The sequence below is a fragment of the Marmota flaviventris genome, chromosome 1 (assembly GCF_047511675.1).
Source record: "Marmota flaviventris isolate mMarFla1 chromosome 1, mMarFla1.hap1, whole genome shotgun sequence".
In the NCBI taxonomy this organism is placed as follows: Eukaryota; Metazoa; Chordata; class Mammalia; order Rodentia; family Sciuridae; genus Marmota; species Marmota flaviventris.
This window is the reverse complement of record NC_092498.1, coordinates 50,644,176-50,663,234: the sequence shown is the minus strand read 5'-3', so window position 1 is coordinate 50,663,234 and position 19,059 is coordinate 50,644,176. Positions and strand designations below refer to the sequence as shown.

General features: G+C 36.5%; 1 protein-coding gene across 1 annotated transcript; it reads right to left on the bottom strand.

Annotated features, from left to right (window-relative positions):
• Positions 1-373: 373 nt before the first annotated feature.
• On the bottom strand, positions 374-17,927 carry LOC114085189 (hyaluronidase-1-like). Its single transcript, XM_027926288.2, is given in 6 exon segments — positions 374-532; positions 2,918-2,938; positions 9,099-9,122; positions 9,124-9,522; positions 14,858-14,947; positions 17,007-17,927. Coding segments are annotated over 6 exon segments (1,614 nt in total).
• Positions 17,928-19,059: the final 1,132 nt, after the last annotated feature.

Genomic DNA, 19,059 nt, shown 5'->3' with positions numbered 1-19,059 from the left:
TGGGTTACCGTCACGTCACCGTCCCCTATCAGGAGGCTCGAACAGGTCAAGATGTTCCCAAGAGACACATATGCTCGAGGCAGATAAACGGGGAAACCGCAAGTCCACGTCACGGCCTTGTGAGCTGGCCACATTGACATGCAGAACAAAGAACTGGGTGTTGAGTCCCCAGGGGCCAGGGCGGGCCTGCTACCAGCAAGTCCCCCTTTTTTGTTTTTTGCATGTCAATGGGAATCAAGTAGCCCCTGTCTTAGGTCGTCCACCGCCCCTGCACTGCTTACCCGTCTCTGGGGAGGCCCCATTCCCCTGGCTTAGGTTGCAGTGCAAGCGTGGAAGTTGCCCGTCACTGGGTACTACAAGATCAGCTCTTGTCCTACATAAACGGACACTTTTCAGTTAGGATGTCATGGCCAGCAGGACACAACTGCAGATTCCAGTCATCATCTTTGCCAGTGGGATAGCTATGACCAGGGAGCTTTCTGAACGTAAGGGTCTGGGATGACGGCACCAAGTCGGCAGGGTAACTAGGGACCTGGGCAAAAGCAGGCATACATAGGAGGGCTCGGGTATTGGCTCCTGTCCAGTTACATCTCATCTCCAGATGGGTCGTGAGTACACCTCGTGGGCGGAGTCGTCCATCTCCAGGCGTTGGTAGTGAACCTGTATTGGCTTGGAGGTTAAAATGTTAATCTGGTCTTTAATAAATTGAGTTATCCTATTTGCAACACAAGGTCCCAAGGTTGCAATCAAAAGAAGACCCAGTAAGGGCCCCAGGAAGGGAAGAAGGTAGGGCAGGAACCCATTCATCCCAGTCCAAAGAGGGTTCTTGAATAATTCTTTTCTCCTTTTCTCTAGGTCTTCTTGAAGCTCCTTGATTTTAGTGCGAACTATGCCCGATTTATTGGCATAGAACTGGGGGTTGAGTCCCCAGGGGCCAGGGCGGGCCTGCTACCAGCACTTTTCCCCACATCCTCGCCAGCACTTGTTGTTGTTTGACTTCATAATGGCTGCCAATCTTACTGGAGTGAGATGGTATCTTAGGGTGGTTTTGATTTGCATTTCTCTGACTGCTAGAGAAGGTGAGCATTTTTTCATGTACTTGTTGATTGATTGTATGTCCTCCTCTGAGAAGTGTCTGTTCAGGTCCTTGGCCCATTTGTTGATTGGGTTATTTGTTCTCTTATTGTCTAATTTTTGAGTTCTTTGTATACTCTGGATATTAGGGCTCTATCTGAAGTGTGAGGAGTAAAGATTTGTTCCCAGGATGTAGGCTCCCTACTTACCTCTCTTATTGTTTCTTATGCTGAGAAAAAAACTTTTTAGTTTGAGTAACTCCCATTTGTTGATTCTAGTTATTAACTCTTGTGCTATGGGTGTCCTATTGAGGAACTTGGAGCCTGACCCCACAGTATGTAGATCATAGCCAACTTTTTCTTGTATCAGACGCCGTGTCTCTGATTTGATATCAAGCTCCTTGATCCATTTTGAATTCACTTTTGTGCATGGCAAGAGAAAGGGATTCAGTTTCATTTTGTTGCATATGGATTTCCAGTTTTCCCAGCACCATTTGTTGAAGATGCTATCCTTCCTCCATTGCATGCTTTTAGCCCCTTTATCAAATATAAGGTAGTTGTAGTTTTGTGGATTGGTTTCTGTGTCCTCTATTCTGTACCATTGGTCCACCCGCCTGTTTTGGTACCAGTACCATGCTGTTTTTGTTACTATTGCTCTGTAGTATAGTTTGAAGTCTGGTATCGCTATACCGCCTGATTCACACTTCCTGCTTAGCATTGTTTTTACTATTCTGGGTCTTTTATTTTTCCATATGAATTTCATGATTGCTTTCTCTATTTCTACAAGAAATGCCGTTGGGATTTTGATTGGCATTGCATTAAACCTATAGAGAACTTTGGGTAATATCACCATTTTGCTGATGTTAGTTCTGCCTATCCATGAACAGGGTATATTTTTCCATCTTCTAAGATCTTCTTCTATTTCTCTCTTTAGGGTTCTGTAGTTTTCATTGTATAAGTCTTTCACCTCTTTTGTTAGGTTGATTCCCAAGTATTTTATTTTTTTTGAGGATATTGTAAATGGAGTGGTTGTCCTCATTTCCATTTCAGAGGATTTGTCGCTGATATACAGGAATGCCTTTGATTTATGCGTGTTGATTTTATAACCTGCCACTTTGCTGAATTCATTTATTAGCTCTAATAGTTCCTTTGTAGACCCTTTTGGGTCTGCTAGGTATAGAATCATGATGTCAACTGCAAATAGTGATAACTTAAGTTCTTCTTTTCCTATTTTTATGCCTTTAATTTCTTTCGTCTGTCTAATTGCTCTGGCCAGTGTTTCAAGAACTGTGTTGAACAGAAGTGGTGAGAGAGGGCATCCCTGTCTTGTTCCAGATTTTAGAGGGAATGCCTTCAATTTTTCTCCATTCAGAATGATGCTAGCCTGAGGCTTAGCATAGATTGCTTTTAAAATATTGAGATATGTTCCTGTTATCCCTAGTTTTTCTAGAGTTTTGAACATAAAGGGATGCTGTACTATGTCGAATGCTTTTTCCGCATCTATTGAGATGATCATATGGTTCTTATTTTTAAGTCTATTGATGTGGTGAATAACATTTATTGATTTCCGTATATTGAACCAGCCTTGCATCCCGGGGATGAATCCTACTTGATCATGGTGCACAATTTTTTGATATGTTTTTGTATCCGATTCGCCAGAATTTTATTGAGGATTTTTGCATCTAGGTTCATTAGAGATATTGGTCTGTAGTTTTCTTTCTTTGAAGTGTCTTTGTCTGGTTTAGGAATCAGGGTGATGTTGGCCTCATAGAATGAAATTGGAAGTTCTCCCTCTTTTTCTATTTCCTGAAATAGCTTGAAAAGTATTGGTATTAGTTCCTCTTTAAAGGTTTTGTAAAACTCTGCTGTATACCCATCTGGTCCTGGCTTTTCTTAGTTGGTAGTCTTTTGATGGTTTCTTCTATTTCCTCAATTGATATTGGTCTGTTTAGGTTGTCTATATCCTCCTGACTCAATCTGGGCAGATCATATGACTTAAGAAATTTATCGATGCCTTCACTCTCTTCTATTTTTTTGGAGTATAAGGATTCAAAATAATTTCTGATTGTCTTCTGTATTTCTGAAGTGTCTGTTGTGATATTGCCTTTTTCATCCCATATGCTAGTAATTTGAGTTCTCTCTCTTCTTCTCTTCATTAGCATGGCTAAGGGTCTGTCGATTTTATTTATTTTTTCAAAGAACCAACTTTTAGTTTTGTCAATTTTTTCAATTGTTTCTTTTGTTTCGATTTCATTAATTTCAGCTCTGATTTTAATTATTTCATGCCTTCTACTTCTTTTGCTGTTATTTTGCTCTTCTTTTTCTAGGATTTTGAGATGAAGTATGAGATCATTTATTTGTTGGTTTTTTCTTTTTTTAAGGAATGAACTCCAAGCAATGAATTTTCCTCTTAGAACTGCTTTCAATGTGTCCCATAGATTCCGATATGTTGTGTCTGTGTTTTCATTTATCTCTAAGAATTTTTTAATTTCCTCCTTGATGTCTTCTATAACCCATTGATCATTCAGTAACCTATCGTTCATTCTCCAAGTGATGCTTGATTTTTCCTTCCTTCTTTTATCATTGATTTTCAGTTTCATTCCATTATGATCAGATAAGATACATGGTATTATCTCTACTCCTTTATATTGTCTAAGAGTTTCCCTGTGACATAATATATGATCTATTTTTTAGAAGGATCCATGTGCTGCTGAGAAAAAAGTGTAACTGCTTGATGTTGGGTGGTATATTCTATATATGTCAATTAAGTCTAGGTTATTAATTGTGTTATTGAGTTCTATAGTTTCCTTATTCAACTTTTGTTTGGAAGATCTGTGCAGTGGTGACAGAGGTGTGTTGAAGTCTCCCATGATTATTGTATGGTGGTCTATTAGACTCTTGAACTCGAGAAGAGTTTGTTTGATGAACATAGCTGCACCATTGTTTGGGGCATACATATTTATGATTGTTATGTCTTGTTGGTGTATGGTTCCCTAGAGCAGTATGTAGTGTCCCTCTTTATCCCTTTTGATTAACTTGGGCTTGAAATCTATTTTATTTGATATGAGTATGGACACTCCTGCTTGTTTCCGAAGTCCATATGAGTGATATGATTTTTCCCAACCTTTCACCTTCAGCCTATGGATGTCTTTTCCTATCAAATGCGTCTCCTGTAGGCAGTATATTGTTGGGTCTTGTTTTGTGATCCATTCTACTAGCCTGTGTCTCTTAATGGGTGAGTTTAAGCCATTAACATTTAGGGTTATTATTGAGATATGGGTTGTTCTTCCAGCCATATTTGTTTATTTATGTTACTAAACATGGTTTGTTTTCCTCTTTGATTATTCCCTCCCCCTTTACTGTCCTACCTCCCACTGTAGGTTTTCATTGTTATTTTCCATTTCCTCTTCCTGTAATGTTTTGCCGAGGATGTTTTGAAGAGATGGTTTTCTAGCTGCAAATTCTTTTAACTTTTGTTTATCGTGGAAGGTTTTAATTTCATCTTCCATCCTGAAGCTTAATTTCGCTGGATACACAATTCTTGATTGGAACCCATTTTCTTTCAGTGTTTGAAATATGTTATTCCAGGATCTTCTAGCTTTCAGAGTCTGTGTTGAAAGATCAGCTGTTATCCTGATTGGTTTACCACTAAATGTAATCTGCTTCCTTTCTCTTGTAGCTTTTAAAATTCTCTCCTTATTCTGTATGTTGGGCATCTTCATTATAATGTGTCTAGGTGTGGATCTCTTATGATTTTGCACATTCGGCGTCCTGTAGGCTTCTAGGATTTGGGATTCTGTCTCATTCTTCAAGTCTGGGAAGTTTTCTCGGATTATTTCATTGAATAGATTGCTCATTCCTTTGGTTTGGACCTCTATACCTTCCTGTATCCCAATGACTCTTAAGTTTGGTCTCTTTATGTTATCCCATATATCTTGGATGTTCTGCTCATGGTTTCTTAACAGTCTTGCTGAGCTGTCTATGTTCTTTTCAAGTTGAAATACTTTGTCTTCATTGTCTGATGTTCTATCTTCTAAGTGTTCTACTCTGCTGGTAGTATTCTCAATTGAGTTTTTAAGTTGGTTTATTGCTTCCTGCATTTCTAGGATTTCTGTTTGTTTGTTTTTTATAACCTCTATCTCCCTGTATAGTTGATCTTTTGCTTACTGGATTTGTTTGTGTAATTCATTGTCGAAGTGATCTTTCATTGTCTGATTTTGCTGTCTAATGTCTTCCTTGATACTCCAGATCATCTGAAGCATGTATATCCTGAATTCTTTATCTGACATTCCATCTGCTGCAGCTATTACCTCTTCTAAAGTTGAGTTGACCTGCATTGCTTGTGGTCCTTTCTTTCCTTGTCTTTTCATACTGCTTGCGTTTCTTTCTGCTTGGTGAAACTGTTGTGCTTTTGAAATTTTCCCCTTATGTATTTATATTGCTCTTGTATAGTTGAAAAGTCTCCCTTACAGGGTCGGGCGGCGGCTGTGCTCCTCCTCCAATTGGAGTGGTCTGTCTACCACGCTGACAGGCCGCTGCGCCTGTCCTGCCGGTCGGTCGCAGGTCTGCCTACCTTGCAGGCGCGGGTGGCGGCTCTGCTCTGCCCTTACTCCAATTGGGGTGACGTTCTACCACGCCGGCGGGTCGCTGGGCTTATTCCGGGCTCGGGAGGCGGCTCTGCTCTGCCCCTACTCCAATTGGGGTGACGCGTCTACCATGCCAGCAGGCCGCTGGGCCTGTTCCGCCGGTCGGTCGCAGGTCTGCCTACCTTGCGGGCGTGGGTGGTGGCTCTGCTCTGCCCCTACTCCAATTGGGGTGACGTGACTACCGCGCCGGCGGGCCGCTGGGCCTGTTCCGGGCACGTGTGAAGGCTCTGCTCTACCCCTACTCCAATTGGGGTGACGTGTGTACCACGCCGGCAGGCCGCTGGGCCTGATCCCCTGGTCGGTTCAAAATATTGTTTCTAATATGGCAGAACAAGTCAGAGCATGCAACCTCCCAGGAGTACACACAATGGCAAGTAGCAAAGACATTTGACCACAGGATATTTTAAATGTCCCTTCCTATACAGAGTTCAGTTTGTATATTGGACCAAATCCAAAAGCAGAGCTAAAATGGATATAGCTGAGTCTCTCTGCTGATCATATGAGATAAAAGTGAAAAAGGCAGTTCAACTCATAAGGGAATTATACTCCTCTCCCATGATAATTTTCTCTTTGCTTTGATAATTATGGGGGTTCCTAGCAACCTGCCTATTTTCCACTCACATGCCCCAGATGGGATCTTACTCATCAATGTGCCCAAACCCCTTTCTCAGAGGGCATCCTCCATGCCACACAAGAAATCTGATAAGAAACTATTCTCAAACACATGTGGGAAGGGAGGAATCCCCATGGTAGATTTTGTCAGTCTCTCTAGTCTTTCAATAAAATGATGATGAAAGATTTCCAGACATTTAACACTGACCAACAATGTGAAAGAAAATAAATTAACAAAAGAACAGCTATTCCAAAGAAAATGAAACAGGCTAAAATGTATAATAGCAAAAATATTTTTTTAAAAAAATCTAATTTGTATTTTCAAAGAAATTTAATAAGCTGTTGAATCTACAAGCCAAAACAAGGTTACTGTGAGAAAAGAGTAATTACAGTAGTCCTTGGAAAAAGAGTTCCTTATAATTAATAATGAGTATCAAAATATAGTATTCTAAAAATAAAATTAACAAATTCATAATAAAAAAACAGAAACAGACAAAGGCAGAATAGTTGAGAGGAAAGGAACACAGAGTACTCATGTAGAAGGACCAAGTAATTTCATAAATGAATAGAAAAATTGAAGAAATAAAATCCTCTGAAAAATACTGAAAGAAAATTATCCTCAGTTAAGGATGAGAATTTAAATTACAACACCAAAAAGCTTTGTAAAGAATGTCTTCAATATAAAAATCAACATGACACAAATTGTAAAAAGGACCAAAGTGTATGATTATCACATTCTGCTTGTGAGATGAAGATATACATTCCTTTTGATTAAAGCAATGACTCATGTGAAGCAATTACATTTTCACAATTGGGAAAACTGGGTATCTGATCAAAAAGTTTTGTGTTTGAACAAAAGGTACTATGATGTTTTAACAATTAATAGAAAGGTAAAAAAACAATGCTGCCCTGGATACAGGCAAATTGTCTTTAGGTAATTCAGAACTGAGACAAGCCCTCTTCAAGTTTCTAACAGATTTTACTTAACATCTTAGAAGAGATGCTTCATTTACTAAACTTATGCAAGTCAAAATAAATCATGACAAAACTGAATGTTTTTCATTATCCTAACCTATTTTTAACTTGAGCAGATTGTTTTATACACAACAAAATTTGAAGAATCCATTATTAAAAATGTGGCAGTTCCTTCCATTTTAGTTTTCTTTTGCTGCCTATTAATCTGAGTAAAATAATATCTAATAATATTTTCTTAGAAAAAAGTTAAATGATTATATATAGGTGGTAGAACTGGGATATTTCCTATTTTCTTTTATGTATTTATTATTTCCCCTTTTCATTCCCTACCTCGAACCTTCTAATACCCTGATTATTGTGGCTGCACTGTAATATAAAACAATGGACTGATGTGTATTCTACCTTTGATGTATTCACTGATGGTTGGACAGAATTGACTATGTCACATGTTCCATGTGATTGGAAAATAGTATTTGTTTCATCTTCAAAATAGTGATAATATTTAATAATATTTGCCTTATCCTGCTTCATTGGAATGTTTACTATCCAAACCCTTATCTAACAGTTGTCAAAGAATTGTCATTGGAAGGATAGAAAAGCCAATTCTTTTTCACTTATAATGGCTTAGTACCAACTTAAATATGTCATGCTTGAGTATAGGAATCTAATTCTTAGAATTGCAGCCTTGTTGCAATAGGATATCAACAAGATATGGGAACTTATCAAATAGTTCCAAATTTGGCTTAGTATATTTCACTGCCTCTTTTAACTTTTACTTCTCCCCACAATGAATGAAAGAATAACTAATGAGTGGATGAACTAATAAAATAGGAATTCAAATGTGATTTGCCTGACAAAACTCTATGTCAGTTTTGCAAGTGTGATATTTAGAAAATGCCAGACAGGAAAATAGCTTTCCTAACCTGAGGAGGGAAATAACATTTGGACTATTATAATCTCTTTGGACTCTTGGTGAGAGAAAATTATTTAGATAACAATTTCATCAAATCAAGAGACCAGGTAAATTTTTCAAGTGAATTAAATTACCATCCATTGAGAATTGATAAATTGGTAATGAACAATAGACTTTAATAGACAAAGTATCAAACAAAAGAATTTTCCACATCAATTCCACTATATGGGAGTCTGATAGGCCTTATCTTCTGATATTGATGATTGCCTGATGAATATCTAAGACACTTTAGATAAAGTTAGATCCTACAGCATTCACTCATAGAGTCCCTCACACTTATAATTGGTATCCTGGGGTCACTTCTATTACTTAAGAATTCCTAATTGCTGGAGTGCAAGCCGCTGTTTTCTTTTGATTTGCTGTTCACTATTCTAAGAAAGCGTTCCCCAAATATACTCTTGACCTGCTCCTCCAACCTTCTGAGCATCATCTTAGAGAGTCTTTTTTTGACTACTGTGTATAAATTCCCAGTGCTTTCTCATTTTCCTGATTCCTTGACCTTCCTTTACTTTCTCCACAGCACTTATTACCACCAGAACTATGTGTGTTAGTGTATTCATTGTTTACTTATTATTATTCATTTTCTCACAATAATTTAAGCTCCCCAAAGAACAGGCATAGTCATTTCCTTAGCCCTGTCACTATCATGAATCAAGAAAGCATCCAGGAAGTCCTTGCTATATCAATAAATGCAGTCAATGATTCCTTTTATATATATTTTTTTATTTTAAATCCAATAAATATTGTAGAAGAGGTCTGATGTTGAAGAAAGTCAGTCAACATTTTCTACTCTTTACTATTGAAAGAAAAGAGTTTGACATTGTAGTAGGGAGGAAAGAAATTTCATCAGAAGCACAGATAAATTCATGCCAAGAAAAACTGGGAAGTTAAAGTTAGCATCAGGAGCCTTGTTCTTCCAACTCAAGAAATCTGAGGAGGGAAGATGGCAAGACTCTCCACCCCAGCTATAATAGCAGTGACACACAAATCTATTCTTCATGTCCATTATTGTCTGCAGTTTGCTCTTTTCAGAAATGACAAATCTGAAGCTCTTTTGTGGAACATATTTCTTTCTGCTGCTTTCAGGCATATGCAGATAAGAGGAGGATTCAGGTGTTTTTCGAACACATCTTCCATGACTGTTGCATAGACTTTGACTGCAGAGCTTGGCTGCAGATGTTACATTAACAGCATAGTGTCCCAGTGGCCCTTGAATAGATTGTTGCACAGATAAGCAGGTCTCCTACAGGAAAAAATAGAAATCTGCTTAAAGCACTCTCACAATGTGGTTCTATAATCCAGGTGGAATTAATGCCTGAAGTTTTGCAGTTGGTAAAGTGAAAGAAGAAGAGTATTTTCATTGATTAATCATTTAAGTAAGGATAAGCTTAATATGTTCACAGAAACGATGAGCCATGCCTTTGATTGGGAAGAGTCTTATCCAAACAAGTTTTGTATCATTTCTAGGGGGAGATGAACATGAAGATCATCTGGAGACAATTCCCTGAGGTAAACGGAAGATTCAAATGAAGAATTATAAAACAGAATAAAGCTCTTAATGACAGGTAGTTAAACAAGGTAACATTTGGGAAAATAGCAGGTTCTGAAAATCATGTGAGTAATATTATTTGTTTCAAACACAATTGATCTGAGCCAGTCTCATACTTCATTTAGGAAAAAATGTTATTTTTAATTAGGACAAGGCTCCCTGTCTGAGCCATCTGAAGAGGTTTCTAAGAATGATGGAATAAAATAAAACAAGAAAACAATTGGACTAAAGAAGGAGGAGGAGGCGAAATAGGGAAAGAGTAAAGAAAGAAGGGGAGGGGAAAGATGGAAAGGATTTTGGGGAGCTATAATTAAGAGAGCATAAACCCAAGCAAGTACAATCAAATATAACTTGGGTGTCACCTGGTCTTTCTCAATCCCACACCAGGAAACACCTTGTTCACTTAACTTCCAGAATATTACATTGCCCTGTTTTTCTTTAGCCAACCCACTAAAGCTTCTTCTTAGCTTTCTTTAGCAGCTTCTGCTCATCTTTTCTATGTTTTGATTGTGAAGTGTCTTAGGCTCAAGTCTTGGACATTTTGTCTTCTATAGCTATACACTTTCTCTGGATAAACTCATCCCAACTCATTGCTTTAAGTATAATTCCCAAACGTATAATCTCCCTGACCTTATCCCTGAACTGATTGCTTACTCACCTAATTATTTTATATCTCTATCTGGATGTCTGACAAGCATTTCAAACTTAATGTACTTCAATCTAATCCACTGACCCACTTTCCACCCTACAACTCTGGCAGCCTTATTCATCTTTGCACGTGCCAACTTCCTCTTTTCAATGCCTCAGGAACAAAACCTTGGAGTCATTCTTAACTGCTTTTCTATTCACATTTAGTCCATCAGCAAATCCTTTTCAGTATACCTTCAAAACATATCCAGAATTCAACTATTGCTACCAACCTGGTTCAGGTCACTACCAAATCTCACCTATTGCAATAGCTTCCTAACTAGTCACTCCCAATCCATTCAAAACACAGTATATATAAGTTAATAATAAATGAGGTAAGCCAAAATTTCCTAGTTTTGCACAGATTAAAAATGCTCTCCCAAGTAATAACTTGGTCAAAGAAAAAAATTTTAAATATATTTCCAAACAAATTATAAAATAGCAATTAGAACACTATGTCTTAAGATTTACTAATACAGCCACAGCAATTTTCTGCATTATAAGCCTAACCATAAATGTTTTTGCCAACAGGCAATTCAGTCATTAATTCAGAAACAAGGCTCTGTGGCACTGCCTTTCACTTAGACCATTCAGCTGTGCAGCCCTGTTAAGTGCTAGCTGATAGGGCACTAAGAGGTGCTCTTCCTACCTATGCTTTCCTCCATGCTTCCTGTTACTCCAGTTCTCTACATCCTCAGTCACCTTTCTATTCTTGGAAGCTCCATTGTAGTTGCTACTTGTTTCATCAGATGAGTGGATTTCCTGTCTCCATCTCATTACCAGTAGCTGGTCACCAGTTTCCTAGGACTCGACAAATGGCATTTCACCATTATGTCAAACACTGCTGAACTTCAGGGTATCTGTTCTTAACTTCTAATTTAAATCTTTATCCAAATAAATATACCCGACTTATTCATTTGTTTCCATTAATTCAACTCTCTTTTATGATTTACAAACTCTCAATAAACTAGGGGGAAAAACAATAGAAAACTATAGGGAAAAAATGAACTTAACTAACATTATAGTCAACTGTGGGAGGTTGGAGACTTTTCTTCTAAGATAAGGAAAAGGACAATGATGTTTACTCTGACAATATAGTACTAGAAGTCATAGAATAATTAGGCAAGAAAAATAAAATAAAATGAGTCCAAATTGGAAGATAATAAGTAAAATTATCCTGTTTGTAGATAATAAGATCCTATATGTATAAAACCCAAAAGACCACACACACACACACACACACACACACACACACACATAAATGTAATGATAGAAATAAACAAAGTCAGTAAAGTTGCAGCATACAAAATCAACATACAAAAATCAGTTCAATTTCTATATACTCATAGTGAATCGTCTAAAGAGGAAATTTAGAAATCAATCCATTTTAGAGGAAATAGGAATAGGAAAGACAGTAGAATAAATCTAATATAATTTCCTATATACACATATGAAAATACCTAAGTGAATCCCATCATCATGCACACTCATAAGATTGGGATTATAATTAGAATAAGACATATTCCATGCTTGTATAACTTCATCAGAATGGAATCTACTGACATGTATAACTAAGAAGAACCAATTAAAAATGAAATAGCTTCAAAAAGAATAAAATAGGGGGGCTGGCATTGTGGCTCAGTGGTAGCGTGCTTGCCTAGCAAGCGCGAGGCCCTGGGTTCAATCCTCAGCACCACATAAAAACAAATAAAGGTATTGTGTCCAACTACAACTAAAAAATAAATATTTTAAAAAAATAATAAAATAGGAATAAACCAGGGAAGTTAAAGATTTTTACACTGAAAAAACACAAATACATTAATTAAAGAAATTAAAGGACACAAAAATAAATAGACATCCCATGTTCATGGATTGGAAGACATAATATCATTAAAATTCACATACTACTCAAAGTGACTTACAGATTCAATGCTATTCCCATAAAAATATCAATGGTATTTTTTTATAGAATTCGAAATTTTTTTTCTAAAATCCTTATAGAACCACAAAAGACCCAGAAAAGCCAAAGTGTTCTTCAGAAAGAACAAAGCTGGAAGCCACACACTTCCCATGCAAAGTATGTTAAAAAGCCACTGTAACTAAAACACTATGGTACTGGAATTTTAAAAGAATATATAGATCAAAGGAACAGAATAGTGTCCAGAAATAAGCCCACATATACATGGCCAACTGATCTTTGAAAAGGGTGCCAAAAAAACACTATAGGGAATAGACAACCCTGTCAACAAATAGAGTTGGGAAAACTGGTCTAAATGAAGCTGGACTTCTGCATTACACCATACAAACAAATCAGTTCAAAATGGATTAAAAATTGGACATTTAAAACTCCCAAAAGCAAATATAGGGTAAAAACTCTTTGGTATAGATTTTGGCAATTATTTCTTGGGTAGAACAGCACAAGCACAGGCAACAAAAGCAGCAATGTACAAGTGGGACAGCATTGAACTAAAATGCTTCTGCACAGCATAGGGAGAGCAAAGCACTTAGCAGAATGAAAAGAGCCCATGCAATGATAGAAAATATAAGCCAACTCTTATCTCTGATGAGAGGCTAATTTTCAAAACATGGAAGGAACTCCTACCATGACTCAATAGCAAAAGAAAAACAAAAACATACACATATTCAAATAACCCAATTTTTAAAAATAGGCAAAGGACTTTAACAAACATTTCCCCAAATAAAAGACATACAAATATCCAACAGACATAAAAACATGCTTGGCATTGTTAATTATCAGGAAAATGTAAATCAAAATTACAATGAGATAACAGCTCATACCTGTTTGAGTAGCTAAAATTTAGTAATAATAATAACAACAACAACAACAAAAGTTATTGAGGTTGTAGAGAAATTCGAACACTTTCACCCTGTTGGTATGAATGTAAAATGGTATAGGAGCCATGGGAAGAGTTATGGCGTTCCTCAAAAGATTAAAAATAGAATCACCATATGATTCATACATACATACATACATACATACATTCATGTGGATATATATCTGCACATAGTTATGGGTACAGATCCAAAACACTTGAAGTCATGATTTTGAAGAGATCTACACAACCATATTCACTGCAGAACTCATGATGAACAAGTATGAAAACAATCCAAGTATCAACAGATGAATGGAGAAAGATACTGTGATACATATGTACAATGGGATGTTATTTACCCTTAAAAAGAAGGAAATCTTGCCAGGTGTGGTGGCACAGGCCTGTAATCCCAGAATCTCAGGAGGACTATCAAAAGTTCAAAGTTCAAAGCCAGCCTCAACAACTTAGTGAGGCCCTAAGCAATTTAGTGAGACCCTGTCTCTAAATAAAATATTTAAAAGGCCTGGGGATGTGGCTCAGTGGTTAAATGCCTCTAGGTTCAATCCCTGGTACCAAAAAAAATAAATAAATAAGAAGGAAATCTTGCCATTTGTGACAACACAAGAGTGAATCCAGAAAACATTATGCTAACTTAAATAAGGCAATCAGAGGAGGACAAATACTGCATGATTTATACAAGTGTTCTAAAAAGTCAAACTTATGGAAGAAGAGAATACAATAGTAGGGGTCAAGGGTTAGAGGACAGAAAATGGAGAGTTGTTATTCAAAGATTCATTCATCTTAGTTACAAGTGCTAGAGATGTACTGTATGACACAATATCTATAGTTAACAGTATTGTGTTAGAACTTTGCTAAAATTTTTTAAGATAGATCTCATGTTAAGTGTTTTTACTGTGAAATGGGAAAAGAAAATTTTTCATAAACCTTTACATAAAAATAGTTTACTTCCCATGCATATTTCTGTCACAGTAATCAGAAAAATAAAGAATAATTTATGGAGCATCCACCTTCAGTGTAGATGAAATAATTATTTTTTAAATATTAGATCATTTTCTTTGTCCTATGTACAAATATTTTCTTTGTCATGTCATATATAATGGCATCATATATAATATATAGTGTATTATAATATATAATGCCACTTCGTTTACTAAAATTCCTGCATATTCAGCTTAATTCTAGTTCTATTTTTATATGCAGAAGCTGAGACTCCAAGAGGTTAATTAATGTGCCCCAAATTAGACCTGCAGAATGAAATAATCAGTCTCTCACTTTGGGCAGCCTGATGAGGAGGGTGCTCTTTCTACACCTATGCTAACTATGGTGGTTGGTATAAAGTAGGTGCTCAAACAATGTCAATCCCTATACTCTTTGAACTTCATTTAAGTCAGGTGAGCAGACAGTCAGTCACCAATGGACCTGATGTGAAATATTTTCAAGCCACTCTCTAGAGTGTATTCAAGAGGCTGACAGAAATAATTGCTTACCTTTGAACCAGAATATTCATTTCCTCCCCACAATATTATTCCTGCTGCCCCCAATGCAGCACTTTCACCAATGGTGTGCACTAAGTCCTCCTAGAAAAGAGAAGTATCAGAAGCATTTTCTGCCAAATCACATTTAGTCATTGATAATTTAATAATATAAGGCTAAACCCATCAACTGTGGTAAAGAACACATTAATAATGTCATCTCTGTTTCTAAAAAGACTACAGCAGAACTAGAAAGAAGGATTCTGCCTTGTATTCTTAGTTTATTCCACAAATAGTTATGATGTTCCAGGCAATATTCTAGGCAGTAAACCAGATTTCAGTTCCCATACTTGAGTAAATTCTTTAGAGTGATGTTTGAGACAGACATGTACACAAGAAGTTGCAAATGTAATAAATTAATAGCTATATTAATAGCACCCAGAAAGCATATATAAATGAGAATAAATTCTTGATTCTGCATAGAAGAGTCTGAGAGGGCTTCCTTGAACAGGTGAAATTTCAGGTAGGTCTTTGAGAATGAGAATGAATTCACAAGGCAAAAAAGAGAGAAAGAGTCTTGTGCCCAGAAGGAAGATACAGAGGCTCATATGCAAAGAAGAGCATTGTCTACAAAGAGAACTGCCAGGAACTCCTTGTGGTCAACCACACGTGTTTGGGGAGAAGTGAAAGCATATGAATCCTTGTAGATAAGCAGAATCCAAATGCAAATTAGACTTCATGGATTACTGTTATATTCTACTGTTCTTGTTTGTAACATTATTCCCAACAGATTATAGACACTCAATAAATTATTTTAAATGAATAAATACAAACCTACTCTTTTTTTTCCCAAAAGGATTTGTAAAAGTGGCATGATTTGAGAAATCTGTCACTTGAGTAATACCTTAGTGAAAACACTTTGGTAAGCCTAATAAGTGTCTTAAAATATTTAGAGTGGCCTTTGAAAGAAAGATTTAATTTATTCTATGCTGTACCAGAAGGTGAAATGGGAACTAGTGATCTGAACTTAGACAGAGGCAAAGTAAATTCAACATACTCAAGAAATTTCTAGGCATTAATATTGTCCCCAAACAGCAGTTCTCCTTCTGATACAGCAACCACCCCACCAAAAAGTGCAAAGGCAGAAGCCAGGCCAAAAAAAAAAAGGATTCTGTGTGTAAGTAGGAAGTAGATTAGATACAATGCCACCGTGATGCTAGAATTCTTTCTCTCCTAAATTTATTAAATCAACTCTCCATTTGCATAACACTTAGAAATCCTACAATGATAAAACACCTAGTCAATAATATTTCAGTCAATAGTTTAAGTTTGATATTTTTAGGAAGAATTACTACTGTTTCAAACATAAATGGTCTAAGAAAGTGAGCTGTGTGTTATTTTCAACAGTTCTATATAGAGTACTAAAATTATAGAATGGTTGGTTCTCAGGTATGAATGGATATTTAATAGTTTTTGTTACGTAGCCACCTATCTAATGACTGCATCCTTACATTAATGTCCTAAAGTGATGAACACTTGCAGTGTCCACAAACTCATTATCTTCCAAACAAGTTCATCCCCTCATCTCTGCATCCTGCTTTGGCTTAAGCCTAAAGACAATATCTATTTGTATAAATCACTTTTAATCCCATGATACTACTAGCTCACATTGTAGACTCTTAAAGAAATAATCAACATGATCCTTGCTAAGTTTTCAGTTAACCTAATAAATTAAAACAGAAAAATGTAATACAATGAAAAATATAACTGGTTCAGAATTTACCCAGAGCTCCATTTAGTATGAATCTGACTTGGAGAACTGCTGTGTATGCTCTCATATTAAGAAGCTGATTTTGAAATGTATCCCTGGTTAATATTAATCTGTTACATTATTTAACTTTAAATTTAAAATTGTTCTGCAAGAAACCATTGTGAATCCTAAGCTGATAAGAATCATTATCCAAAATCTCTAAGCACGCTTTTAGTTGCCATCATTCTGTTTCAGTGGGTTGACATTTGAAGAAATACATGCCTCTAATAATAGAACTGCATTCCATTATCAAGGGGAAAATATCCCACAATGTTTCTTTCTAGACTTTAAAACATTCTACTAAATTTATATTTTTTTAAATGTGAATAAATGTATAAATGTACCTTTTCTTACCTCTGACAGAACTTCAATACTTTTCAAATAAAATGGTCTGGAAAAAATAAAAACTGGCAAAGCATAATCTTGTCTAGCCATTTCAGCAATTCTCATAGCTTCTCTAATTCGATAATGAACAAATTTCAATGCATTTAAACTTGACTTTAGTATTTTATCCAAATATATTGAAGGAAAAAGTGCCGTGCTTTTGTTCCACAGCCAAAGGAGCTGGTCATTGCGGAAAATCTCATCATTTGGGCAATTACCTGTATAGAACTCTGGGTTTATCCTGTAATCATAATTGTAGCAATCTGGATAGAGATAAAAGCCCCATAAATGTTTTGGTCTCATTTCTAAAGCCAATGTGAGAGTGACATTCATAAAACTCCTTCCAGCCTTTTCGAATTCCTGTTGGGCGACTGTTTTCACTTTGGCTTCTGGCCACTCAGGGTGATGCTGTCTCGTGAAGGCTAAGGAGTGCTTTTTATATATTATTCTGCTGCCCCAGTTCCTCTCCCACTGGGGCTTCCAACCTTCCCAGTCAATAATAACAAGTCCTTCCGACTGCCACCAAGAGACAGCTTTGGCAATATCTTCAGCCGTTTTCTTAACGTGTTTAGAAAGGCTCATATTCTGCGGTATTCCTCCATTAAAGGATTTTCCATCTTGGGAGAAAAAAGGATAATATCCCAATTCATTTGGATAGAATATGGCAATTGTTGATCCACTGTGAGTCTCTAAAGGATTTGATATAATGTTAAATGATTGAAGGTTCATATTCACCTTGAAGAAATCCTTACAATAAACTGTCGAAGCTGCCCAGAAAATGTTGAAAGGCTGGTCTTTGATCACGGGAGGCATTGCTGGTTTGAGGGCTGATTGAGTGACTGTGATGAAAAGCAGCAGCACCCCTGAGCGGGTCACCCCCAGGTTACACATGGCTCGTACTTCTCAGCATTACAGCAGTCCCTTAAAAATGAGAAGAAGAAAATTATACAGGATGGAGTCAAATGGTACACAATAAATTGAATATTTTAAAAGATGAGGTTCAGTGATATGTAGGCTGCATTTATACTTTCATCTGAATAACGGAAGAAAAAGGAAACATTTTTTTTTCCTTGAAATGTGAAGGGGAAAGATCCAGTGAATAAAAACTTCCTACAAACCCTCAACTAAGGAAGTTGGATGGTTTGACATAACTTTCTTATGAATTACTGGAAAAGTAACTCCAGAGACATGCCCAGTTGAAAATTAACAACTATTGCATTTTAGCAGATTTTAAATGAAAGAGAAAGAAATAACAAACTGTTCTAAGCAGTAAGTAAAGAATATCTTTTATGCAATTTGAAATGAACTGGCCTCAAAGGGTTTTTTTTAATTGTTTTTAAAACAGAGAGCAATTATCCTTAGAACCAGCGTAGGCAAAACAGAAAACAGTGATGCTAATTATTTGTTGTTGATTATGGATTTTGGTGCGAGCATCTTCTCTGGAACACACAAATAAGTCTAAAAACCTGTCAGTTCTTTAACTCCATTGTTTTTCCATGAAGAAACTGGACTATTTTCAGCAGTTAAATTCCAAATGAAACTTGGCTCTGTAGTCCCCTCTAACAAGTCAGTTGGGACAAAAACTGCCAAAGAACCTTCCCAGAATACAAGGACTATCTCAGAGTTGACACATTCCTGTCAGTAGGATCTCACCTGAAAAGCATATGGTTGAGGTTATGTTTCCAAGTTATTTTATAATGTACTATACAGTTTTTAAATACAGGAACCCAGATTTTTTTCTGAAATAATTAAAATCAGTGTCTCTAGCGAAAGAGTCAAATATTACTTCCCGTGTATGTAGTTCCTACTGTCATTATTTAATGTATTAAATGTAGGAAAAGACACCAGCCAAAATCACAAAACCTAGCACCCCAAGTTTGTAAAGAAATTCAAGGCTCTCTGTATGTTGACTTTTTATTTTATTTAATTAGTTAGTTACTAGAGATTGAACCCAGAGGGTCTTTACTACTAAGCCATATCCCCAGTACCTTTTATTTTTAATTTTTTTAAAGGATAATATCCC